We start from the raw sequence: 27,693 nt of genomic DNA, 5'->3' as shown, positions 1-27,693 counted from the left end.
AAAAATTACGGTACAATCATTATATTATTATTCTGATTTTTATTCATAATTTTTGTGTGTGTGTGTGTAATTGCTATTTGCAATTTAGTATAGTATGCATTTAGTGTATGTTTTCGGAGTGTAGAACAAATTAATGGAATTAAAATGTATTCTTATGAAAAAATCCTGCTCGAAATACGACCATTTCGACTTACAATCAAGGTCCTGGAACGAATTAACTTCGTATGTAGAGGTACCACTGTATATGGATAGATAAATTATAAATAATACAAGGACAATAACATTGAAATGAATAGAAATACACTCAGTGGTTATGGCCCCCAATAAAACACTAAACGTTTTTTTTGTTTTCTTTTCATAGTAGTTTTACTCATTGCCTACCATTGACAACAATAGACGTCCAAGAAAACTGGCTGCGGATGCTCATCTTTCAATGCCATTGATGGCACTACAGGTCCAATCCATTTTTTTATTAGGAGGCTGACTGATATGTCAAAATGGATTCGACGTTTAGCAATGTCAATGGCAGACAATGAGTTAAATGAGTGCCCTATGAAGGGTTAATTAAAAAAATAGCTCCTGCGCAAAAATGGAATGTGAGGCAATTTGGCAATCACCTGGTTAGTAGATCAGCTGTCCGTCACATCTGTTTGCATGAGCAATCAAGTTCGCGCCTACTTTTTCCCACATGTAAATCTTCAGTAAATAAGGCCCTTTGTGTCGGTGAGCGTGTGCCAGTGACACACCTGTTGGCCCTCAGCCTCCTTCATTTCAGTCCAGTGGGCGAGTTGCTCCTCGCCGGTGCTGCTGTGCCCCAAAGAGACCCAGCCCAGGCGTTCTCGCGGCCTCAAGCTACTGCGTCGGCAGAACACGGACAGCACCAGTGACACGTCGGACAGCTGAAAGAGCGCCACCTGGAAGATGAAGGTCTCTTTGTAGGCGGGACTGGGCTGCCCGCGGCACATTGCTGTTTTGAACTTGTACATTTCCTTCCCTTTGGAGTCCAGCATGGTCAGTGTCACGTATGTGTCTGCAAGGAGGACGTAGGGAGAAGGCCATCAAGTGGTTGAAAGTGAGTATGGCAGCACAAAGCCCTTGGAAATTCACAGTTAATAAAGTACAGTGATCCCTCAATTGTCGCTGTTACGACCTCGTGTAAAGTAAAAAACCGCGAAGTATTGTCACACCACCTACATTTTTAACATACATTTTTTGCCCCTATATAAAATCAGTAAGTGTATTTAAAACCCTATGAATGCATATGTTATCATTACAACAATAAATATGTTGAAACATATAAATAAAATATTAATATTTTAAAAAACAATGTATTAATAATATAAATAATACATACTGTACATTCTCTCACCTTCATATGATACATGTAAGTTTACATTCATACGTGGATGTACATAAAGTGTACATAAATGTTTTTTTATGTTGAACTCTTCTATAGACCCTATTCACCTACGTCACAAAATGGGCGTGTCGCTGTTTCCGGCCGCCATATTGTACCTATTTTTTAGACCTATTCTCATTGTTTTCAATTAGTCGAGCAAGTTATAGAGCAATTCATGGAAGCCCCGGTGTTATCTGACGCTGTAAACTCATTGGATGCGTTGCATAAAAGGCGTTACGTGGAAAAGCTTCAGTTTATCCATTCGCCAGATCCGTATTTGATGCCTAAATCGATGTTTTTCGACCCGCTGGCTTCGCCTGACATCTGCTATCCTGATATTTACAACTATATTGTCCACACAAAATCAGCCTATTCTCACGAAAGTTTGAAAAACTTTAAGAGCTTGGAGGCTTATAAATGCTACGTTGCTGGTTGGGTGAAACAGGTCCTCGTACAAAAAAATTTGGCAGGAATCTTGTGCTCGGAAGGTGAGTTACGAAATTTTCAATTCAAAATCTTTTGTTCTTGCTAACATCCACTGTCAAGTCTAATGTATTTCATATCATTTGTCAATGGAGCTAGGGCTTTTAATGTTTATATGGTTTAGCGATAGCACTCTCACTACATACATATATAATATGTAATAAATATGAAGTGCGATAGCACTACTCCAGATTGTCCCTAGTTGAATTTATTTTTTGGCTTTTGACTTCAATAGTGAAATTGTAAATTAATTGTATGACAACTGTCTGATTATCCCCTTATATATTTTCAGGTAGTTCATTCACAACGTCTGAGTGTATGTTGTCGGCGATTAGCCTAGCAATGATCTTAATTGTGGTTGTCAGCCCAAAACCCTCTAAATATATATTAAATGCATCTTACCAGATATAAAATGACTACTACATAATCTGTGGTAGTCGTTTGGAGCCCAGTTTTCTCGTCGAATTGCAGCAGTCAATCTCGGTCTCCTCTTCGGGTCTCTCGGAATACGGTAAAAATTCAAGTCTCTCCGTCTATCTTTTCTGTTTTTGCAACCGACCGCCACACACAACTTCAGCATTTTGATTATTAATGTTAACGAGCAGAAAAACACGCCAAAATAGGAGGAATTTATGAAGCGCTAATGCATTAACATGACTAGTATACGGACAACATGGCGCGGGGGCGTGGCTGTGACGTCACGTGAGTAGGGTCTATATGTTGTATATATACACACACACAGTATATATAGTGAAAAACAGACAAGGCTGAAAAAGCAGATTCTGCTCTTGCACCCCTCTTTAAAATAAACTGCTGAATCTTAAGCCAAAAGAACTGTTGTGTTGATAGAACAATATGTGTATATACAGCCATAGCAGTTTCATGGTGCATTACGCCCCCGCACTGTTTTTAATTTGTCCGTTTTACCCTGGAGACTCCCGTTTACAGACAACACAGCCATAAAAAGAAGGTAATTCTATTCATTAATCGAAATGTCTACTATTCTTAGCTTAGAATAATTATTGATGTCTAATATTTAGTTTAAATAATCTTTTATAAACTATACCATAAACGATACAATAAATAAACTTTTAAACAAATTACGTCACAATGCAAAAAATAGTGTCTGTAAATAGGTCACGGATATCTACCTCATAACTATCGATTAGTTGTATTTTTCTTTTGTTACTGTCGCATTTTCCCCGATGTTTTAGATGATGAATAATCGACCCAAACAAAGAAAAAAATTGAGAAAAAAATATTTTTTTAAGGGTAAATATTTGAAAAAGAAAATCTTGACCTCCCCTTAATGTCTGCGATTTCTGCATTGTAACCCTTGTTATATTACAGTCTTTCCCCCATAAAATCCCCAGAAAGTCTGGCTGTGGTGAGACATGCAACACGGAGTTTTTAGATCTAAACAAGGTACAGTAAGTACGTGATTATATCTCGTTAAAATCATGGTGTCTTTAATTATGCTTCTCATGTTCTCATCTCGAGTTAGGTTTTAGGAGTTTAATTTTTTTTTTTTAATCCCCTCTGGTTCAAAATGTTTGCTCCCCCAGAAAATTTAGATTTTAAGTTTTCCAATGATGTATCACACATGCATATAGGACAATTTTGAAATTTGGCCAAATTGGAGGTCTCAACTGGAACTTCAAGTCACCTGAGTGTTTTCTGCTAAATATACCTGTATTTTTTTAATCTGATCTGAGAGCGCGAAAGTTGAGCCGCGAAGGATCACTGTATATGTGCAGCGCAATAACACCAAAAAAAGTTCATTTTTTTTAGTTGCACAATTCTACAAAAAGTATCTTCTATTATAAACATATAAACTATTTCCACTAGGAAAATTACCATTTAAATTCTATATTTAAAATAATTTTGTATCTCCTGTTCTTTGTTATTTTTGTTTTCTCTTGTGATTATGTTACAATATGCATATCTTAAAGCAACACTAGGTAACTTTTCAACCTTCATAAAATAATTTCATAACATTTGTGATAATATGTCAACTGCCTACTAGTTGAATGACAACTCTTTTATATCTTATGGGGTCTGTATCGCTTTCAATGGCACTAATTCACTTTGAGGAGGGTTCAATCCAAAAAAAAAAAACTACAAATGTCCTGACTGCTTTACAACATACGCCACTTCCCATTTCCCCATTTATTAATGCTTTCGAGCGAATTCTGCAAAGATGGTAGAGCAACAAAAGAGACAAAAAGTTTTGCCAGTGGCTACCAGGATTTACAGAATAAACATTGGCCCGGCGTTCACCCACTGGCGTGCCCACTCCTTCAGTCAGCGCTGACGAGTTTGGTGGAGTGGGGGGTTTAGTCACACTAAGCCACATGGGTGCTAACTGTCATATGCTATTATTTAGCCACAACTGGATTCATTACATTATTACTATTCATCCTTCACGCAGTCGCTGGAAAAAGAAATGTTGTTTAATCCATCTGCAAGCGACTGGGAGATTGATTTTTGATTGATTGGTGATTTTACGACACTGCGGGCGCGCACTGGTCCTCAAGGCAAAACACTAGCGCTTTTGTGCACCAGCGTCGCTAAAATCGACCAAAACTGAAGAGTTGCCAAGTGTTGCTTTAAACATACAGTTTATATTTACTTTCCTACCCTGGCATTTTTAAAAAATATTTTAGGAACAAATCTTTAGTGTGAACGGGAAAAAATGCAGCGCTTTAAGAATTTATGAAAATCAGTTATCTTACTTATTAGTAGGGGTTGCATGATATGATGATAGCCCAGTTGAGATTGACAAGTTGCTGATTATGTTATTGATTTTCTTTCACCCAAGTAATTAAAAATACATCACAGGAGGAGGGAATACTTTGCATGCAATATTTTGTCTTCACTGTTAATGAAAAGCTCTGAGGGCAAATTTATGCAGAACGGCAAGTACATCAACAACCAGCAGCGATGCCGCTGTTACATTTTACATAATCTTTTAGGACACAAGATCAACATGAGTTGTTCTCAATCCGACTTGAGCCTTTTTCTACTTTCCTAATTTCACAAACCTGTGCATTCAGAAATGAAAGCAGGGCCAAAAAACACAACAACAAAACATGCGCGGCGACTAATCAAGTCAATGGCTTGCTCGTGAAGTTGACAAATCGAGTACTGTGTTGAGCCTATGGGTTCTTACCTCTCATGATATAAAGCTGTCCCCCAACGAAATGTTTTATACAACAAAACAGACCATCTATGGCACACAAGATTGGAAACATGAAGAAAAAGGGTTGAAAAGCAGCTATCAGAGTCAAAAGGTTGTAGATAGAGTGTCACTTCAAAATTCCAAGAGTTAGAAGGTGTTTCACTTACTGACAGGTTTATCAGACGCTGTGCTTTTAAAATGGCTCCCTTGGATCACCTCGGCAGATAGATGCCCTGTGGCCGAGTTGTACACGAGGCCCAGGAGAATCTCCGGCGAGGACGAGTCTTCGGTAGAGCGATAGGACACAGCCCCCGCACTGCGGGACACACTTACCATCGAGCCGCAACCCTGAGGAGGAGCAAGTGGCAGATAGTGTAGGTGTTTTAGTATTATATCCGTATCAAGGACAGACAAAACATTCTCACTGTGAGTTCAGAGCCAGGCTCCAGGGTGACAGGCAGAGCGATTTTCCCCTGCAAGTTGAGCTTTGTGAGATGGAACACCTTCTCGCCCAGGATCTTCTCCTTTTTCATTCGCCTGATGCTGTACAAGCGAAATCGAACGGCGCAGTCGCTCAGTGCCTCCTGTTCCATTCTGGAGAACTTGAACGTCTCAGTAAAGACCGGACATGGGCCCTTTTGGACGCCCGTCTTGGCCCGTTGCTTTTTGGTGGGAAGTAGGACGAGGTGGACCTGCCACGAGATGTTTCCTGTCTGTTTGAGAGCAGGAATGTCTGTAGCCGCTGTGACAGTGACGGCCAGCCACTGTTCGTTGGAGTCGTATTCGAAGGCCACATCCAGCGTGCCGTACTTGGCCAGGGGCTCTGGCTCATAGGCTGAAGGAAGCAGTGGACCAGAGTTGTCCTGAAATATTGTATTCAGCAAGGAGAATTACAGCAATTTAGGTTACCATCATCACTGTCCAAGGATTGCTTACATTTTGTGTTGTCTATCAAAAAGTCAAGGACGTTCCCATGCATTTGGGATTCTTTACAGCACAAAAGAAGTATTTACAAATGTCTCACATTTTTAATTTCATTAATACATTTACTTCATTCTATTCTATGCATGAATGTATAGTTTGCATAGTTTATGAAAATAATGATATGCTACAACAAATTATTTTTTTCTATATTCAATATTATACTCACAAATACGGTACACTAATTCCAGTTATCCTTGTTTTTTATTTCCCCCATTCTACTAAGTGCCATATAATGAACATACAATGGTATGAAAAAGTATCTGAACCTTTTGGAGTTTCTCACATTTCTGCATTAAATCACCATCAAATGTGATCTGATCTCTGTCAAAATCACACAGATGTAAAAACTGTGGCTGCTTTAACTAAAACCACCCAAATATTTATAGGTTTACATATTTTCAATCAGGATAGTATGCAAACAATGACAGAAGGGGGGGGGGTAAGTGAACCATCACATTTAATATTTTTGGCCCCCCTTTGGCAGCAATAACTTCAACCAGACGCTTCCTGTAGCTGCAGATCAGTCTCGCACATCGATCAGGACTAATGTTGGCCCATTCTTCTCTACAAAACTGCTGTAGTTTAGTCAGATTCCTGGGATGTCTGGCATGAAACACTGTCTTTAGGTCATGCCACAGCAACATCTCAATGGGGTTCAAGTCTGGACTGTAACTTGGCCACTCCAGAACGTGTATTTTGTTCTTCTGAAACCATTCTGAAGTTGATTTACTTCTGTGTTTTGGATCATTGTCTTGTTGCAGCATCCATCCTCTTTTTAGCTTCAACTGTCTGACAGACAGCCTCGTGTTTTCCTGCAAAACATCCTGATAAACTTTTGAATTCATTCTTCCATTAATGACTGCAAGTTGTCCAGGCCCTGAGGCAGCAAAACAGCCCCAAATCATGATGCTCCCTCCACCATCTTTCACGGTGGTGATGAGGTGTTGATGTTGGTGAGCTGTTCCAAATTTCCTCCACACATGACGTTGTGTGTTACTCCCAAACAATTACACTTTGGTTTCATCAGTCACCAAAATATTTTGCCAAAACTTCTGTAGAGTGTCCAAGTGCCTTTTTGCGAACATTAAACGAGCAACAAAGTTTTTTTAGACAGCAGTGGCTTCCTTCTTGGAGTCCTCCCATCAACACCATTCTTGGTTGATGTGTGCACAGAGATATAAGACTGTGCCAGTGATTTCTGTAAGTCTTTAGCAGACACTCTAGTTTTTTTTTTTTTTTACCTTTCTGATTATTCCGCGCTGAACTCTTGGCGTCATCTTTGGTGGACAGCCACTCCTTGGGAGAGAAGCAACAGTGCCAAACTCTCTCCATTTGTAGACTTCTCTGACTGTCGATTTATGAGCATCCAGACTTTTAGAGATGGTTTTGTATCCTTTCCCAAATCAACAATCTTTGATCACAGGTCTTCAGACAGCTCTTTTGACCGAGCCATGTTGCACATTAGGCAATGCTTCTCATCAAGACAATTTTTACTTATACCCTTTTAAAAAATAAAATGTTTACCACTCATCAGTGTTTGGGCACACATATGTCTTAAATTGTTTAGGAAAATTTGTTTCAATTGCTCTTTAAGTCTCCTTAGGCAGAGGGTTCACTTACTTATTTTTCCCCCTTCTGTCATTGTTTGCATGCTGTCCTCATTAAAATATGAAAACCTATAAATGTTTGGGTGGTTTTAGTTAAAGCAGACACTGTTTTTACTTCTGTGTGATTTTAAAAAAGATTAGATCACATTTGATGGTGATTTTATGCAGAAATGTGAGTAATCCCAAAAGGTTCAGATACTTTTTCATACCACTGTATACACCACCGCTGTCCAAATAAAAGCATTAATCCATTTATTAATGCGAAATACCATATTTTTTGGTTTTTATGGGACCAAGAATACAACATTTCTGGACAAGTCACATCACCAAACACTTAAATCTTGTATTAACAATATCATCCGGTGCCTATGATAACAGTGGTATTACTAGACAACAAAATACAACAAACTATCTTTTTCAAAAACTTACCCAAATATTAAGTATCACTTTTCCTCAAATTAATTGCAGGACGGAAGATGAATGAATCAATGAATGAAAAATTACTTAGGTGCCATAATATAGTATTAGGTAAATGTCCACACAATGTAATTACGGTGTCTCTTGAAAGACCCCCTGGTAATTTTGATATTACATTTGCACTAATATTTTGGACAGCGTATGTAATGCTGACAAAGCTGATTTGTTTAAAGAAAAAAAAAACTCCCCTTACCTCAGGTCCCACCACAGCAGTGCTGTCACTGGGTATGTCTTCCTCGCAACCCTTGTTGAGGTAGCTCTCTGAGTCCTGGTCCACGCTGACCTCACTAGAGCAGCGCTGAGGGGATGACCTGCGGCCCCTGGAGCGAGAGGAGGAAACACGGGTCACCGACACCCGGTCCTGGTAAGGAGGAGGCTGGCCCTCTGTGAGTGAAGACGCTTTCTTTATCTTCTGAATGCTGTTGGCTGCTTTAACAACAAAGATGCAGATACGATATAGTGAGGTGAGTGAGATACCAAAATGAATCGGACAAACACAAACGAGCACCTCAGCAAAAGAACAGTGTGGCCTAATAAGAACCAAGTTTCAATTTTATAAGTTACACCCAATACACAAACTACATTGTACAGTGGTATGAAAAAGTATCTTTTGGAATTTCTGCATAAAATCCCCATCAAATGTGATCTGATATTTGTCAAAATCACACAGATGAAAAAAACAGTGTCTGCTTAAACTAAAACCACCCAAACAATTAGAGGTTTTCATATTTTAACCCCTTCTTGCCAAATGTATCACATTTCATATACTTAGAATTTCATGATTTTGAGACTAATTCAGAATTTTGAAATTATGGATGCAAGTCAACTCATGCATCTGCAGGATTCATGAGAAAAAAAAGCAGGATTTAGCAATGGTTATAGATATTAGAGCACTTATTACACATATATTTTTTTTCTTTTTACAAATTTGAAAAAAAAAGGTTTCATTAAGACCTTATTTTTCAAATTGTGTAATTCTCTGACAATTGCTTCATAATGCAGGCATTAAAGGGTTAATGAGGATAGCATGCAAACAATGGCAGAAGGGGGAAAAATAAGTAAGTGAACCCTCTGCCTAAGGAGACGTAAAGAGCAATTGAAACCAATTTTTACCAAACAATTTAGGTCAGGTGTGTGCCCAATCACTGATGAGTGATTTAATGCTGCCCTGCCCACTATAAAACACACACCTAGTAAGAATTGTCCTGATGAGAAGCATTGTCTGATGTGCATCATGGCTCGGTCAAAAGAGCTGTCTGAAAACCTGCGATCAAGGATTGTTGATTTGTATAAAGCTGGGAAAGGATACAAAACCATCTCTAAAAGTCTGGGTGTTCATCAATCGACAGTCAGAGGGGTTGTCTACAAATGGAGAGAGTTTGGCACTGTTGCTTCTCCCCTATGGAGTGGCCGTCCACCAAAGATGACGGCAAGAGTTCAGCGCAGAATACTCAGAGAGGTAAACAAGAACCCTAGAGTTTTTGCTAAAGACTTACAAAAATCACTGGCACAGTGCAACATCTCTGTGCACACATCAACTACATCTATAACTATGGCCTATAACTAGCGTTCCTGGGAGGACTCTACGGAGAAAGCCACTGCTGTCTAAAAAAAAAAAAAAAAAAAAAAAAAACCCTTGCTCTTTTAATGTTCGCAAAAAGACACTTGGTCACTCCACAGAAGTTTTGACAAAATATTTTGTGGACTGATGAAACCAAAGTTTTATTGTTTGGGAGTAACACACAACGTCATGAGTGGAGGCAAAATGGAACAGCTCACCAACATCAACACTTTCATCCCCACCGTGAAGCATGGTGGAGGGAGCATCATGATTTGGGGTTGTCTGGACAACTTGCAATCATTAATATAAGAATGAATTCAAAAGTTTATCAGGATGTTTTGCAGGAAAACCTGCGGCCGTCTGTCAGACAGTTGAAGCTAAAAAAAGAGGATGGATGCTGCAACAAGACAATGATCGAAAACATGGAAGTAAATCAACTTCAGAATGGTTTCAGAAGAACAAAATACATGTTCTGGAGTGGGCAATTCAAAGTCTAGGCTTGAACCCCATTGACATGCTTTGGCATGACCCAAAGACAACGATCTATACCAGACATCCCAGGAATCTTACTGAACTACAGCAGTTTTGTAGGGAAGAAGTGGTCCTGATCGATGTGCCAGACTGATCTGCGGCTACAGGAAGCGTCTGGTTGAAGATATTGCTGCCAAAGGGGAAGCCACAAAATATTAAATGTGATGGTTCACTTACTTATTTTTCCCCTTCTGTCATTGTTTGCATACAATCCTCATTAAAATATGAAAACCTAAAAAGGTTTGAGTGGTTTCAGTTAGAGCAAACACTGTTTTTTTTATCTGTGTGATTTTGACAAAATCAGATCACATTTGATGGTGATTTTATGAAGAACTGTAAGGCATTCCAAAAGGTTCAGATACTTTTTCCATACCACTGTACATGCTAAAGGGATACTCACCATATTCACTGGAGGCCTCACTGCTATAGCCTTCCTGCTCTGTGGCCTTCTTGTTAGCACTGCTGAAAACTGTGGTCACGTTGGACTGCACCAAAGGCTCCGGGTCTCTCTCCTCCTCACTTTCTGTCAGAACTGCTTCTGATAGACCAGACAGGCAAAAAGTAAACCTTTGTCAAAATTCATGTCGAGTCATGCATTTGGGACCTCTAATTTCCCCACTATTATAGAAACCACCAACAACAAATTGTAGCACATCAAGCAAATGTTGTTCACTCCATGTGAAGAAGTTGAGAAACAACATTTTTCAAATGACAACATAAAAGTCCAGGAAGGTAAAGAGAAGGTTGAAAGCATCCAAGCGACACACCATCTAACCTTGTTTGCTTTTCTCCTTCTTCTTGCTCTTCTTACTTTTTTCCTTCTTCTTTGCTGCTTTTTCTGCTTTCTTAGCCGCTTTCTCCTTCTTTTTATTCAACTTTTTCTTCTTTACTTTAGTTCTAGAGACATCTGGCAACTCCTCGTTCTCATCTTCTCTCTCCAGGCTGTACCTGTCCTCCTCATCAGGTTCGTCAATCTGTTCAGAAATTTTCTCACTTTCACCGCATGACACAGGTTCGTCACACTCTTCACATTCACTAGGATGAGTTATGTCTTTGCCTTGGCTCGGTTCTTGTCCTGTTTCTTTTAATTCATCGGCCTCTGCATCTTCTTCCTGTCCTTCTTCGGAAGGTTCTTCATTTTTGGCAGTCATGGCAGCCTTCTCCAAACGCTTTTCCCTCCTCTCTTTCCTCCTCTGCTCCCTCTTCTCCTGCAACTCTCTCTCCAATTTCTTCCTCCTCTCTTCTTCTGCTAACTCTGCTTCTGTCTTCTTCACCCGCCAGCATCCGTCCCTCCATTCCCATTCAAGCTTGCTTTGCATGTAGTCGGCCTCAGCTGCGTCGCTATTTTGGTTGTTTTTAGAGATTGAATTTGTCGTTTCTGGCCTCACGCTCCTATTCTCAGGGGAGGTCTGCGCTCCCTCCTGCTCTCCATCCTCTTCCTCCTGGACCTTGTTGATGATGGTGTTGACCTGCTCGGTCAGCTGGTCGCTGACTGCATATGTGACATCGCTGACGGCGTTGGCCAGGTCGTCCACTTTGCTGCTGACCGAATCCAATATGGAAGAAATGTTGACAGACGGGAGGTTCTGCTGAAAGTTCTTAAAGAAGGCCATCTTTCCGTATGGGTCCAGCTGCCACGCTGCCCACCAGGTTAGCACATCAAAGGCACTGACATGGACATGTGGTCGTTAGCAGGAGGTAGCAGCAGCGACAATGTATGCACCACACATACCTATCATGTACACTAAAACAATTAGGTCGAGAAGTACTACTGCAAAGATGCATCTCAAAGAATAACCTGTGGAATGTCATGGAAAACCTATATATATTAGAGATGTCCTGATCGCATATACAGTGGGGCAAATAAGTATTTAGTCAACCACTAATTGCGCAAGTTGTCCCACTTGAAAATATTAGAGAGGCCTGTAATTATCAACATGGGTAAACATCAACCATGAGAGACACAATGTGGAAAAAAAAAAACAGAAAATCACATTGTTTGATTTTTAAAGAATTTATTTGCAAATCATGGTGGAAAATAAGTATTTGGTCAATACCAAAAGTTCATCTCAATACTTTTTTATGTACCCTTTGTTGGCAATAACAGAGGCCAAACGTTTTCTGTAACTCTTCACAAGCTTTTCACACACTGTTGCTGGTATTTTGGCCCATTCTTCCATGCAGATCTCCACCAGAGCAGTGATGTTTTTGGGCTGTCGTAGGGCAACACGGACTTTCAACTCCCTCCACAGATTTTCTATGGGGTTGAGATCTGGAGACTGGCTAGGCCACTCCAGGACCTTGAAATGCTTCTTACAAAGCCACTCCTTTGTTGCCCTGGCTGTGTGTTTGGGATCATTGTCATGCTGAAAGACCCAGCCACGTTTCATCTTCAATGCCCTTGCTGATGGAAGGAGATTTTCACTTAAAATCTCTCGATACATGGCCCCATTCATTCTTTCCTTTACACAGATCAGTCGTCCTGGTCCTTTTGCAGAAAAACAGCCCCAATACATGATGTTTCCACCCCCATGCTTCACAGTGGGTATGGTGTTCTTTGGATGCAATTCATTATTCTTTCTCCTCCGAACACGAGAACCTGTGTTTCTACCAAAAAGTTCTATTTTGGTTTCATTTGACCATAACACATTCTCCCAGTCCTCTTCTGGATCATCCAAATGCTCTCTAGCAAACCGCAGACGGGCCTGGACGTGTACTTTCTTCAGCAGGGGGACACATCTGGCATTGCAGGATTTGAGTCACTGGCAGCGCATTGTGTTACTGATAGTAGCCTTTTTTACTGTTGTCCAAGCTCTCTGTAACTGATTCACTAGGTCCCCCCGTGTGGTTCTGGGATTTTTGCTCACCGTTCTTGTTATCATTTTGATGCCACGGGGTGAGATCTTGCATGGAGCCCAAGATAGAGGGAACTTATCAGTGGTCTTGTGTGTCTTACATTTTCTAATAATTGCTCCCAAAGTTGATTTCTTTACACCAAGCGTTTTACCTATTGCAGATTGAATCTTCCCAGCCTGGTGCAGGTCTACAATTTTGTCTCTGGTGTCTTTCAACAGCTCTTTGGTCTTGGCCATAGTGGAGTTTGGAGTGTGACTGACTGACTGAGGTTGTGGACAGGTGTCTTTTATACCGATAATGAGTTAAAACGGGTGCCATTAATACAGGTAACTAGTGGAACCTCGTTAGACCTCGTTAGAGGAAGTTAGAGCTCTTTGACAGCCAGAAATCTTTCTTGTTTGTTGGTGACCAAATACTTGTTTTCCACTCTAATTTGGAAATAAATTCTTTAAAAGTCAAACAATGTGATTTTCTGTTTTTTTTTTCCACATTCTGTCTGTCATGGTTGGGGTTTACCCATGTTGACAAATACAGGCCTCTCTAATCTTTTCAAGTAGGAGAACTTGCACAATTGGTGGTTGACTAAATACTTTACTTTGCCCCACTGTATATGCATCTGAGCCAACTGATTCTGAGAATCTGCCGATACCGAGTCCCGATCCAACACCGAAAAAAGTTTTTTTGTTTTTTTTTAAATAAAAGTTCTAAACATATTACTGTCCCACTATGTTGCCTTCATATTGTTTATTGTTTTTAGACAAGAATAACGTAGGAAAAGGCTTGTTTTTAATAAATGCTTCATTGAGTGAGTCCACTCAAATCTGCTCACGCTGCTGAGAACAGCCCCTCACTTACACAATGAGTTGCCACAGGACACGACCGCTAGTCTGCAACAAGCTAAATGTCGATTGACACATTTGCGCCTTTGTTCGTAAAGCTACCAAGCTTATCTGGAAAGATCAAAGTTACAAACCTGTCAATCAGTATTAACTTTAAGTAGCTAGTAGTTGTAGAGTGAGAGCTTCTACAAGCATGAGGCAGAAAAACTAAAAAATATTTTTTATTACTTAAAAAGCCGCTCCTTAATACCCAATTCCCGTCCTCTGAAATATGGCGTGATCTGCCCAATTTCCAATAACGTGATCGGATCGGGATATCCCTAATATATATATAATTAAAATTAAAATTCACTGTATATTCACTTTTTTGGTAGTGGTTCAATTTACGAGATTAATTTGTTCCATGAAAGCATTCATAGTACATATATACTGTATAGATATATCTATATATATGTATGTATATATAGTTGGACAGGTGTACCTAATAAAGTGGTCGGTGAGTGTATATACAGTATATGTATATATACTGTATATATATATATATATATATATATATATATATATATATATATATATTTATTTTTTATTTTTTTCTCCAAATCATCATTCCCAATTGAAATGAAGTGAGAGTGCAATTCATCAGGTCAAGCCATGCCCCCTAAAAAGCTACCTAAAAATTGTGTATCATGTTTTTGGTAGCAAAAACAACATCTTACAGAGTTACATTTGTTTTTTGTTTTTTTTTAAATGTGAAGAATTAAGCAGTTGGTGTGCCATGATACAGTATTTCAATGGGCTCTGCTCCTTCTATTGAAAGGTTCGGGAACCTTTTTGACCGAAAGAGCCAAAACCCCAAACATAATTTAAAATATGACTCCACGAGAGCCATACAGTGCGTGTGTGTGTGTGTCTATATATTGTATAAATATTCTGTTGCCAGCTCGTCCGAGTAGGCTTTGTGATCACTGTTTTTCTTTTTTTGTTTTGTTTTGTTTTTTTCGTGAGCGCATTTGAACGCCTCATGCAGGAGCAAGAGTGAGGGCACACTCGGCTTTTACGAGCAGTTGCCGAGTTGTCATTGAAATAAATCTTAAAAAAAAAAAAAAAAAAAAAAAAAAAAACAACGACAGCCTGCCATCGTTACTTGGTATGTTACAATCGTTGCGCACTCACCACTTGGAAAATAACAAATAGAATCAAGGTGTGGCACTGCATATATTTCCTGGAAGTGGAAGCCGCAACCAGGGAACGCGACAATTTTGACAGGCTTGAGGTACCACGCAGTTCACTTTCGTGGTTTAATTTTCTCCTACGCATTTTTATATACTCCAGATCACTCCAGCCCCGCTTCTGGTTGAGCAGAGATTTAAGATGCAAGACGAGCTCTATACTTACGCCCAGCTCTGTGCAATCCGGAATGGTAGGACCACCAATGGGCAAAGAATTGAAGCATATTATTGCGACGTATATTTGAAGGTCCAAGAAAAATGTGTGACTGGACCATCAGCTCATCACAGCTCGTTCATGTCTAATGAGACTGCTGGTTCCAAATTTCAAATTACGGGACTGCGGAGAGCCGGATGCACTCGTCAAAGGAGCCAGATATACTGTAGCTCGCGAGACGTAGGTTCCCAACCTCTGTTCTAGTGAATCTTGTTTGGCCACGGGGGGCAGTATAATGTGGTACACACATACTAGTAATACACTTAGTTATAAGTAACTAAATTGCAATATTTGCATTCATTTTTTTGAAAAGGATAAAGATTATAGGTCATTAGTAGGGTAGGGCAGTTTTAATATCAAGATGGATTTTTTGTCTTTACATTAATCTCTGTGACCAGCCATTTCATATTTAATCAACTATATGCAGATGCAGATGCAAACTATCTAGTTGGGCCATATTTTGAACAGTCTATTAAAAACATTTTGGGGGCCAGATTGCCCAGCCCAGGTCTGTAGCCATTATTGTATACTCTTCATGCATATTTGTGCTTTTAAACATTTGCAAGATGGTCACTCATAAGTCGCATAAGTCGAAGAGAAATATTTCCTCTGGGGAATCAAACCCCTTTCAGAATGAAAAACAAACTAAATAAGAGATTGTTAGGAAGGAAGTTACGGTATATTGACTTATCATTCAACCAACCACAGTAAAAATCTAAATGTGTCAAGAAAGTGAAAATGCAGTCTTGCTGTGTATTTTACCTCCGTGGTTGTTCTGATAATCACTGAGATGTGGCACCGTGTCAGGACTGTCCACTGACAGTTTGTTGCTGAGGTAAAGAAAAAACAGAGCCATCAATGCCATGAAGGCAGTGATGGAGGACAGAACACCCAGAAGCTCAGGAGACACTGAGGAGGAGATAAGCACAGAAGACAAATGGAATACGAAATGTGATTTATTTTAGGCCTTAATGAGCAAGTTATACACCATGTATAAATAATAAGGGGTAACATCCCAGCCAGGACTGCAGCAGCAATCAGTGTTCTTTCCACTTCTAAGGCGCAGCAGCTCTGTATGTAGGCCAGTCGTGGTGCATGTAATCATGCCTGTGCTATTTTTGTGGAAGCCTTAAAGAGAGCCATCTGACTGCAGTGTAGCCAGCCCCGCTGTACCTTCATTAATCAGCTTGCTTCTCACATATACATTTAGTGCAATGCCATACAAAGGTTAATCGAATGCAATGAGTAGAAATATACACATTTTTCCACCCACCTATTTTCTTTTGTATGTACTCTCATCAGGTTCGCAGGTGAACTGAAGTTTATCCCACTGACTGATCATCCTGAATTGATCGCCAGTCAATTACAGTGCACAAATGAACAAGCAATTCAGACTCACATTAAAACCTGCGAGCGATGTTCTCAATTAGCCCAATGTAAGCATTTGGTCCATCTCATTTGAGATTTAAGACAGTAAACTAACCACTGTAGAGTATGTCTTTTCCCAGTGTTTACATGAGCCATATTTTAAAATTACAAAAATCCCAATGCACAGCACTAAACAAAAAGAAATAAAATTTAACAGTACATTGAAATAATAATCATCTGTCGTTTTACTCACTAATGTTCTAAGCATGATTTATGAACTTTTTTAGTTGAACACAAAGTAATATACTCACAGACAGCATTGCATGTTATATCAAGGGTGTAGGTTTAGTCTCAACATTGGTAGGGACGATATAACCGCATAACTTGCACATACACTTTTTGCTACGGACGGGACATTAATAAGACCAAACAGATTGGGGGTCAGGGCTACATTTCTCATATATATGAACCTAATTAATTGATAGGCTAAATGATCAAAGCAAAATAAATCTGTATTGACTTAGACTAACGTTCATTTGTATTGGTTCAGGTGATAGAACTTTTGTTTTCAAAAGCTAATAAAGTCCCTTAATTAAAAAAACGAGCTATCCAAGAATAGGTCCACTTCTGGGGGACACTAGAGCACGCCTAGACTCAAACTAAAGTATTGTAATATAAGAGTGATTTGGGAAAAAAATAATGGGAAAAAAATCTGAGATATCCAAGGACCAATCTACATCTGTGGCATACCACCCCAAGACTCGAACCAAATTACTCTCATGGAATTCCGATTTGTGATTTCATTTCACAGATTTTTAAAAAAATGTCAGTTCATGTTTATGTCAGTGTCCCCCTAAAGTGGAGCCATTCTTGGATTTCTTTTTTAAATAAAGGGACTTGCACTCTAAAGCCGCTGCGTTGCATTACCGTAATGCACGTAATGCAAACAACTATCCAAATGAGGGACGGCTAGCTTGACTTCGTTGTTCCTTGTGGAGGCTGGCCTCACTGCAGTAGTTTTGCAGGTTAGCAAGTTCACACAATATAATGTTATGCTAACTCTGATGCAGGTCGGACTTTCAGTATCAAAATTAGTGGTGATTCCCCCACTTCCACAACATTGCTGTCTTTTTACATTACTTGCAGTGGCTGCTGCTGGCCGAAAAAAAACTTCTAATATCCCTCCTCTTCGAAGGGGGCAAAGGAGACGACATGTTGTCAACATGAATCTGTCGGTGCTGCGTGTGGGGGGGATTCTGTCAAGTCATCAGTGCTTTTGAGGGAAACAAAAATGGACCGGCACATTCAGCTAGTCAAAAGGGATAAATGTAAGTCTGAACATAATGAGAAAAATTCATTTAATAATGGTAGGATCTATCCTATCATTACAACAAAGGGGTAGACAATCTAAATTAACATATAAAACTGAACTCATTATATAAAGCAAATAAGGTTGCTTAAAATTTGGTGGAGACAATTTGTGCGTCCTGAAAAGTTAGTAGTGTTATGTCCCTACCATCCCTATGCAAACCTACTCCCTTGAATATAAGTATGAACATAATGAAAATAATTCACTCAATAACGGTAAGGTTTATTCTATTTTTACAACATAAGGAAGATCATCTAAATTACTTATATAACTGAACTCATTATATAATTCAAAAAAGGTTGCTTAAAAGTTGGTGTGGACAATTTCAGCATCCTGCAAAGTTCGTAGTGATATATCCCTACCGTCCCTATGCAAACCTACGACCTTGAGTTACAGTTGTGGTCATAAGTTCACATACATTTGTGAAGAACATAATATCATGGCTCTCTTGAGTTTCCAGTTATTTTACAACTCTGATTTTTCTCCGATAGAGTGATTGGAACAGATACTTCTTTGTCACAAAAAAACATTCATGAAGTTTGGTTCTTTTATGACTTTATTATGGGTTAACAGAAAAAGTGATCAAATCTGCTGGGTCAAAAATATACATACATGGATCTGAAAAAGCGAATCATTGACTTGAACAAGTCAGGAAAGTCACTTGGAGCCATTTCAAAGCAGCTGCAGGTCCCAAGAGCAACAGTGCAAACAATTGTTTGTAAGTATAAAGTGCATGGCACTGTTTTGTCACTGCCACGATCAGGAAGAAAATGCAAGCTACCACCTGCTGCTGAGAGAAAATTGGTCAGGAGGGTGAAGATTCAACCGAGAATAACCAAAAAGCAGATCTGCCAAGAATTAGAAGCTGCTGGAACACAGGTGTCAGTGTCCACAGTCAAGCGTGTTTTGCATCTCCATGGACTGAGAGTCTGCCGTGCAAGAAGGAAGCCCTTGCTCCAAAAGCGGCACCTTAAGGCTCGACTGAAGTTTGCTGCTGATCACATGGACAAAGATAAGACCTTCTGGGGGAAGGTTCTGTGGTCAGACGAAACAAAAATCGAGCTGTTTGGCCACAATGCCCAGCAAAATGTTTGGAGGAGAAAAGGTGAGGCCTTTAACCCCAAGTACACCATGCCTATCGTCAAGCACGGTGGTGGTAGTATTATGCTGTGGGGCTGTTTTGCTGCCAATGGAACTGGTGCTTTACAGAGAGTAAATGGGATAATGAAGAAGGAGGATTACCTTCAAATTCTTCAAGATAACCTAACTTCATCAGCCCGAAGATTAGGCGCAGTTGGGTGTTCCAACAGGACAATGACCCCAAACACACATCAAAAGTGGTAATGGAATGGCTAAATCAGGCTAGAATTAAGGTTTTCGAATGGCCTTCCCAAAGTCCTGACTTAAATCCCATTGAGAACTTGTGGACAATGCTGAAGAAACAAGTTCGTGTCAGAAAGCCATCAAATGTAACTAAACTGCACCAATTCTGTTAAGAGGAGTGGTCAAAGATTCAACCAGAAGCTTGCCAGAAGCTTGTGGATGGCTACCAAAAGTGCCTAATTGAAGTGAAAATGGCCAAGGGACATGTTACCAAATATCAGCGCTGCTGTATGTATATTTTTGACCCAGCAGATTTGATCACTTTTTTCTGTTCACCCATAATAAAGTCATAAAAGAACCAAACTTCATGAATGTTTTTTGTGACAAAGAAGTATCTGTTCCAATCACTCTATCAGAGAAAAATCTGAGTTGTAGAGATAACTGGAAACTCAAGAGAGCCATGACATTGTTCTTCACAAGTGTATGTAAACTTTTGACCACAACTGTATATAAAGACCAACAAGTGGACACACAGATTTATTGTATTTCAGATACTAGTAGAATAATTATGTATGCTCTAAAACCCATTTGCCATGAATCTCATCCTTGCATTCAGCCAGCTAATTTTGCGTTTTTAATTCAAAGGCAGATGCAAAGTAGTACTAGTGCACAAAAAAAACGAAAGGCGGCCAGAGCTTTTTGGCTCATGTAAACATTACTGAAATGCCAACAAAAATGATCACCTCATATCGTCTATTCAGCATTGCAGAGCTTGTGAATGATCAAAGTGCAGACTTGGAGCCAACAACAAAAAATCAGTCATGCGATATCTAGAATGACAAAACTCTTTTCAACGCTGCATAAAATGTTTTGTAAATTAGGTCCACAGTGTGTAGCACTCTTTTTCATTTATCTAAGTGTCAGAATGTAGAGAAATGCAGCCGTACAAGAGGTGCAAACTGCATTTGTGATAGATGGTACAATCCCAAGAGATAAAGAAGCTTTGGCTGCAGTCGTCTTACCATTTTGAATATCCTCTTTCAAGTCAGAACTTTAAAAGAAGCTCCTTTAGTCTGCTATACTAGATAGTAGACGACTAATAAAGTTCATCTATATGGAACTGCTGGAACAGTATGGCTCCCTGTTATCTATATAAGAAAATATACTGTTGCTACCACCTTGAATCCTGACATGTACCAAGCTCGTAGCCATATCGGCTATGGCTTCGCTCTGCAAATGTCAACAATGGCTGAATAATTTAGACCCGTGAGGTAAAATGACCTCTCTGCCCTCGTACGCTGGAAAGTGGAGATGCAGTGAGCCAACTTTAGAAACTACCAATCTTTTCCTTTAGTAGTATAGAACCCATTATTTGTTGTGTAGTGTAATATTTCTCTGAACAATACTGATGTCAAAACATTACAAATGTACGCGATGCCAGCAAATTAAAACTATTCAAAGTGAGGGGGGGGGGACTTTTGTAAAGCAGCTTTTGTGTTGCGCGAGCAACCTTGTGTTAGAAAATAAAAGTCTATAAGCCATCCCATAACAACCAAAAGAAAAATAACACATCCTTGTTTAAAATGGAGATAAAGGTGTCTTACACATGGTTCTCAGACATGAACTCTCCATACTGAATAAATCATTAACACGATGGCTGCCTTCTTTTACTGAAGTGAATTTAAACTTGATACATCATTCATAATTGAGCGACATGTCAGGGGAACAAACTCAACAAAATCAAAAGTGTACCAACACAAACACATGGAAAACATACTGTGTAGAGTGCTTGCTTGGCGTTACCTCGTCGTGCGCAGATGAGCTCATGAGCGCCACAGTTCCTCCCACCCCCTGGTGAGATAAGATGAAATAAAAAGGGGCAATGTTAGCGGACCAGACAGATGTTCATGTAATGCCCGGAATTGAGAAATTGGAAATGACTTAGTGCTTTGAACGACACATAAAAGGGACTATTGCAGAGAGGACCCCCCTCCTCCCTTTTTATGAATTCAAAAGCTCAATAAACCTTGCATGTGAAACGCTGGTTGAAAAGAACCTTCAATTTTCTTGAGAATTCTGGACCTTTCATTTTGGAATTTGTACTCCTAGAGCATAACATTTACTTGAATACAGAAATTGTAAAATACTGTAATTATAAAGTTTATTTCTTGTGGCAGATTACATCATCTACGCTTGGGGTCAAACATAAAAAAATTTAAATGATTTGTTTGAAATTAGGGATCACTAAACTGAAATGTTTTGGGTACCAGTTAATGCAAAGGGAAACCACTTTTGAATTTAAAAAGTAAAATAAAAACTATTTGTACATTATAATTGACAACTAATACTTCATTGAAATTAATTCCTTTCTCCATGTGAAAACACGTATTATGATTAGGATTTCTCAAAATGATTGCCAAAGTGTGTGGGCACCTTGTTGTTAACTTGTGTGGTCTTTGGAAAGAAGCTCCTACAGCCCACCCAGGCACAAGACCACCCTCTAGCAGTGAGAAAAGGTACATAATTTATTTGCAGTATCAAATGACAGTGGCCAAAGTAGAGATACTTTAGTCATTACTATTAATGACTAACTTTTCAATTAGGTTACAGTTAAGAAAGGGAGATTGGTGTTACAACCCCAATTCCAATCATGTTGGGACGTTATGTTAAACATAGAAAAAAAAACAAAAAACAAAATACAATGATTTGCAAATCATGTTCAATCTATACTTATTTGAATACATTACAAAGACAAGATATTTAATGTTTAATCTGATTAACGTTATTGTTTTTTTTAAAGACTGAGAAAGTTGAGGAATGCTAATTAAATCTGTTTTGAACATCCAACTGGCTATTTGGGAAGGTGGGTGCCATGATTGGGTATAAAAGGAGCTTCTCTGATTTGCTCAGTCTTTCACAAGGAAAGATGGGGTAAGGTACCTGTACACCTCTTTGTGAACAAATGCGTGAGAAAACAGTCAAACAATTTAAGGATAACGTGCAACTTAAAACTAATATGCAAAGCAAAAGCCACCTACAAACGCCGTATTACAACAGTGTGGCGTCGTAGTACTAGACTGGCCTGTCCGCGGTCCAGACCTGTCTCCCATTGAAATGTGTGGTGCATTATGGAGTGTAAAATATAAAAACATTGACCCCGGAATGTTGAATGAACAGCTGAAGTTGTATGTCAAGCAAGAATGGGAAAGAATTCCACCTACTACCAAGGTTTAACAATTAGTGTCCTCATTTCCCAATTGTTTATTGAATGTTGTTAAAACAAATGGTAATGTAACACAGTGGTAAACATAATCTTGTCTCAGCTTTTTTTGGAAGGTGTTGCAGGCATAAGATTTTAAAGTGCCTGTGACACATAAAAGCATGTTTATTTCATATGACTCGTGGTATTTTATATTCCTGAATGAAATGGACCACTTGAATCCCGCGCTACGAAAATGAGAGCGTTCCGGCCACGATCCCAGATTGAGGAAGAGGGCGAATGTGAAGTTAATGGGAGACATCATCTTCACGAAACAGTCATACTATTGTATGCAAAAGGACTGCGGATCCAGTTGATTTTACGGATTAATTTGCTTATTTTTCGTGTCACGCCAGCCCAATGTGCTGCAGGCTTTTGCTGTTACACAAGGGAGAGTGATGTGAGCCTCTTTGGGTTTCAAAAAGATCCTGTTCACCACGAAGAATGGGCAAAACAAGTACGACAATGGAGTGACCAATGGACGGACGATCATGGCACACGTTTTAAGAAGGTGGCTTGCATTTTGTGGGTGACGATGCTCCTAGAGCGCTATCCTCGGCTTGGGCTTGGGCAGCCACGCGCTGCGACGTTGGCCAGTTTGTCAACTGAGCATGTGCCAATTTCGGCGTTCATTCCCCAGTTGCGTCCCCAGCGACAAGCACTCCTGCCGGGGCCACAGCAGGGGATCGACGAGCCGAAACTTGCTCGCTGCCGAGGGCTGGCCGATCGGTGAAGGCTATCACTCCCGCCGCTGTGCGTGACATGAGTCGGGTTAGTTTTGTGTGATTTTTCATTTTCGAAAGGCGAGGAAAAGACGTGGAAGAGCCGCTCGGTTCGGGTTAGCATGTAGCCTAGCTTTCCCCCGTCTCCGAGTCCCCGCTGGGAAATGATAAGAGCCGGACTAACTCCGGTGGCATAAAATACCATCCGGGAGGTTTAAGAAGTCGGCAGTTTTGACCATTCTGCAGTAATTTAGCCCTGTCGTACTGAATAAATGCATTTAAAATATTTCATTTTCCATTTAGCACAAGACTGTTATTTGTCATGACCATAAAAATTATTTAGCAATCGGGGAAAAATACTTAGATACAAAGAATATCCTTTAAAAATATTGGAGTAGAGAGAAAAAAAACAATGATGACATTTTACAGTGTGCTCTCGTCATCACCCTCGTGTATCTTGCCTCCTCCTCCAATTACGACTCAAACATATATGGCTGTATGCCACAGGCTTCCTCTGGATCGACAATATCACTTGAAAGATCCACACTTGAACCAGAATCGCTGAAAATCACTTCGTCCTCCATTGGGCTTAATTCTAAATCCGCTGAAAATGCTACTCCGCCGACATCATCACACAGATGGAGGCGCCAGAGCACTATAATAACAGGAGGAGCTAAACTGCAGATTAAAAGACTAATTTCTCGTCATCTGCGAATTATCTCAAAATATGATTTTAATTCCAATAATAATGCTATTTAACATTTTTTTAATTGCGTCACAGGCACTTTAAGTAAATGAATATTTGCTAAATGTTTATCACTTTGAACGTTAGACATCTTTGTAGTGTATTCAACTGAATATGATGTTTGGCAAATCATTGTATTCTGTTTTATTTTTAACAAAATTTTATTGGAATTGGGGTTATAAAATTTAGTGTTGTAACTATCAAGACTTGTCTTGGTCTTTACACCGGTCTCAAGACAAAATTTTGAGGGTGTTGGTCTTGAACTAGCCAGTGGGGCAGACACTTTTTGTTGTTGTTGTCAAGACCAGCAGTACAACTTCATTCATATGATTTTAAGAAATTACAACACAAGCTAATAGAAACAAATACATTCCATGTTTGAGTTACTAACATTCCACAATTTCAGTAAATGACTGAAACATTAGCAATATTTTATAAATTATATATATATATTTTTTTTTTCTTAACGGTCTCGGTCTTGATGACACGTAGTCTAAGGGCAAGTCTTGGTCTCAGAGAGTACAACAGTATTAACTTAAAAAGAGATTGCATTATGTCCAGTCAAGATAAATGCTATCCACTACCAATGCACACACACAACCGCAGCCTCACAAATAGTTGATGTGAGGAGATGAATCAGAACTAACAGGCCCGAATAGGAGCTGATTTTTTTGTGTGTTACGCAGTTGACAGGACCACTCAGACCCAATCACTTAAAACTCCCTGCAGGCGAGTTATCCACAAGCTAAAAGCTTGCCAAATCCCAAAAAGTGTTGCAATCAGCAAAACACAGAGCAAATCTTTTAACTCACAGGTCTTATTAGACGGAATAATATGAGAGGGAAGTATTTTCATGCAGTCTTGCAAGTAATACAAAGTGAATTTGCAATTGACTGACATAATACACTGCCGGCCAAAAGTATTGGCACCCCTGCAATTCTGTCAGATAATCCTCACTTTGTCTCAGAAAATGATTGCAACTACAAATGCTTTGGGAGTAATATCTTCATTTATTTTGGTTGCAGTGAAAAAAAAAGACAAAAGAGAAAAAAAAAAAACTCCAAAGATGGGCCGGACAAAAGTATTGTCACCCTCTGCCTAATACTTGGTAGCACAACCTTTAGACAAAAAGCAACTACTTCCGTTATCCATCAATGACTTTCTTACAATGCTCTGCTGGAATTTTAGACCATTCTTTGTTGGCCAACTGCTCCAGGTCTCTGAGATTTGAAGGGTGCCTTCTCCAAACTGCCATTTTCAGATCTTTCCACAGGTGTTCTATGGTATTAAGGTCTGGACTCATTGCTGGCCAAATTAGAAGTCTCCAGTCCTTTCTCTCAAACCATTTTCTAGTGCTTTTTGAAGTGTGTTTTGAGTCATTGTCCTGCTGGAAGACCCATCACCTCTGAGGGAGAACCAGCTTTCTCACACTGTTGGTAGTCTTCAGACTTCATAATGCCATGCACACGGTCAAGAAGTCCAGTGCCAGGGGCAGCAAAGCAACCCCAAAACATCAGGGAAACTCCACCATGTTTGACTGTGCGGACCGTGTTCTTTTCTTTGAAGGCCTGTTTTTTCCCCGTGTAAACTCTATGTTGATGCCCTTTCCCAAAAAGCTTAACTTATGTCTCATCTGACCAGAGAACATTCTTCCAAAATGTTTTTGGCTTTCTCCGGTATGTTTTGGTAAACTCCAGCCTGCCTTTTTTATGTCTCTGGGTCAGAAGTGGGGTCTTCTGGGTATCCTGCCATAGAGTCCCTTTTCATTCAAACACCAAAGAATAGTACAGGTTGACACTGTTGTACCCTCGGACTGCAGGACAGCTTGAACTTGTTTGTATGTTAGTCGAGGTTCTTTATCCACCATCTGCACAATCTTTCGCTGAAATCTCTCCTCAATTCTTCTTTTCCGCCCACATCTAGGGAGGTTAGCCACAGTTCCATTGGCTTTGCACTTACTGATGACACTGGGCACGTTAAACACAGGAACATTCAGGTCTTTGGAGATGGACTTGTAGCCTTAGGATTGCCCACGCTTCCTCACAATTTTGCTTCTCCAGGCCTCAGACAGTTCTATGTTCGTCTTTCTTTTTTCCATGCTCAATGTGGTACACACAATGACACAGGACAGAGGTTGAGTCAACTTTAATCCGTTTTAACTAGCTGATTTAGTTATTGCCACCACCTGTTATGTGCCACAGGTAAGTAACAGGTACTGTTAATTACACAAATTAGAGAAGCATCACATGATTTTTCAAAGGGTGCCAATACTTTTGTTCGGCCCATTTTTGGAGTTTTGTATAAAATGACAATGATTTTTTTTCATTCTATTTTGTGTTTTTTCATTGCATGCAAAATAAATGAAGATATTAATACCAAAGCATTTGTAATTAAAATCTTTTTCAGGGAGAAATTGAGCATTATCTGACAGAATTGCAGTAGTTCCAGCAGTGTATGATTCCACTGTGACTCAATATCTGTTTAATAAAAAATATCTTAATAGAACCATTGTATCTTAAAATTGATTTTCTTTCCAAAAGCACCCTTTTTTGGCAGGGACTAAGACAATACAATTATATATGAAATTTATTACAGCTTTTCCAATCGGGTTTAAGCGAATTGTGACATGTCATGTACTGTATTTTGTACAGATTTGTGCTTCTAATGGCAACGAGATATGTTAATACAAATAACCATTTATCCCAGTCGTCTTCTATAAACATCAGTCACACCAAACCAATTACCAAGCTGTGTGCATGTACCATTATCTAGTAAGTAAAGAAAGTGCATATCTCATTCAGGTGTCATTGAGTTGTAAACATCAATGCTGCACACACGGCACGTGACACAATGTCCACAGCGGGACAGTGAAAGGCACGTGCCATTTCACTCATCCATTTCCCATTTAAGCTTCGTTTGCAAGGAGACCGTGAACTCATCATTTAGGTCACGTCACTGGTATGTACAATTTATCGACAAAAACAAATTGTCACTAATACGGTAGATTCGTCCGCTGACAAATGTAGTACCAGCAGAACAAAAGAGTTCTGCACGTTATAGAACAGCACGCCCGAACCCACGTTATTTCGCCTCAAGTGTATTAAAATGATGAAAATTTTAGCGTCTTGAAGTGTGTATTCGTTTGGTTGTTGTTACAAACGTGACTGGGATCACCTGAACGCACCACTCCATCATGACTTCACTAGCACACGCGCATCCCGTGATGGGATTGAAACATTCAGCAGCGTACTTCTGCATCGGGAGCTCCTTGGCTCCCAAAACGCCCTAGCCCCGTTTAAAAAAATACATTCATGTTCCTTAAATGAGGAAGAACACTGCGCCCTGCAGTAAAGTTTCACGAGAGTCGACTCTCACACTCCCTCCCCAGCACCACCCCCCATCAGAACACCTGAGTGCGAGCACTTACCGTCCATCGCCATGATGCTCGTACCGGACTCTACCAAGTGTGAGGGAGGGGAGGGGGGTGTGACGGTCTTCGTGTAGACACAGAGGTCATTCATCCGTGAGAAGCGTACACACGGTGTC

At 39.7% G+C, this 27,693-nt stretch overlaps 1 protein-coding gene across 9 annotated transcripts; it reads right to left on the bottom strand.

Moving 5' to 3' along the window:
* Positions 1 to 558: 558 nt before the first annotated feature.
* syt14b (synaptotagmin XIVb) lies at positions 559 to 27,693 on the bottom strand. 9 transcript variants are annotated; one of them, XM_057822287.1, is made up of 10 exons: positions 27,575 to 27,693; positions 21,225 to 21,272; positions 16,124 to 16,191; positions 10,999 to 11,891; positions 10,624 to 10,761; positions 8,325 to 8,560; positions 5,489 to 5,926; positions 5,231 to 5,411; positions 5,055 to 5,111; positions 559 to 1,030 (listed from the first exon to the last, which is right to left on the bottom strand). In XM_057822287.1, exons 4-10 carry the CDS (start codon positions 11,834 to 11,836, stop codon positions 699 to 701), a joined length of 2,220 nt encoding a protein of 739 aa, XP_057678270.1. In that variant the 5' UTR covers positions 11,837 to 11,891; positions 16,124 to 16,191; positions 21,225 to 21,272; positions 27,575 to 27,693; the 3' UTR covers positions 559 to 698. The 9 variants fall into 9 exon arrangements, with proteins under 9 accessions (XP_057678270.1, XP_057678275.1, XP_057678276.1 ...); XM_057822292.1 differs by lacking the exon at positions 10,999 to 11,891 and having other exon boundaries at positions 16,124 to 16,270; positions 27,575 to 27,687; XM_057822293.1 differs by lacking the exon at positions 10,999 to 11,891 and having other exon boundaries at positions 8,325 to 8,557; positions 16,124 to 16,270; positions 27,575 to 27,687.

Source organism: Corythoichthys intestinalis, chromosome 19 (assembly GCF_030265065.1).
Source record: "Corythoichthys intestinalis isolate RoL2023-P3 chromosome 19, ASM3026506v1, whole genome shotgun sequence".
Lineage (NCBI taxonomy): Eukaryota > Metazoa > Chordata > Actinopteri > Syngnathiformes > Syngnathidae > Corythoichthys > Corythoichthys intestinalis.
Note: the sequence above shows the minus strand (reverse complement) of the source record. Positions and strands in the feature narration are given on the sequence as shown.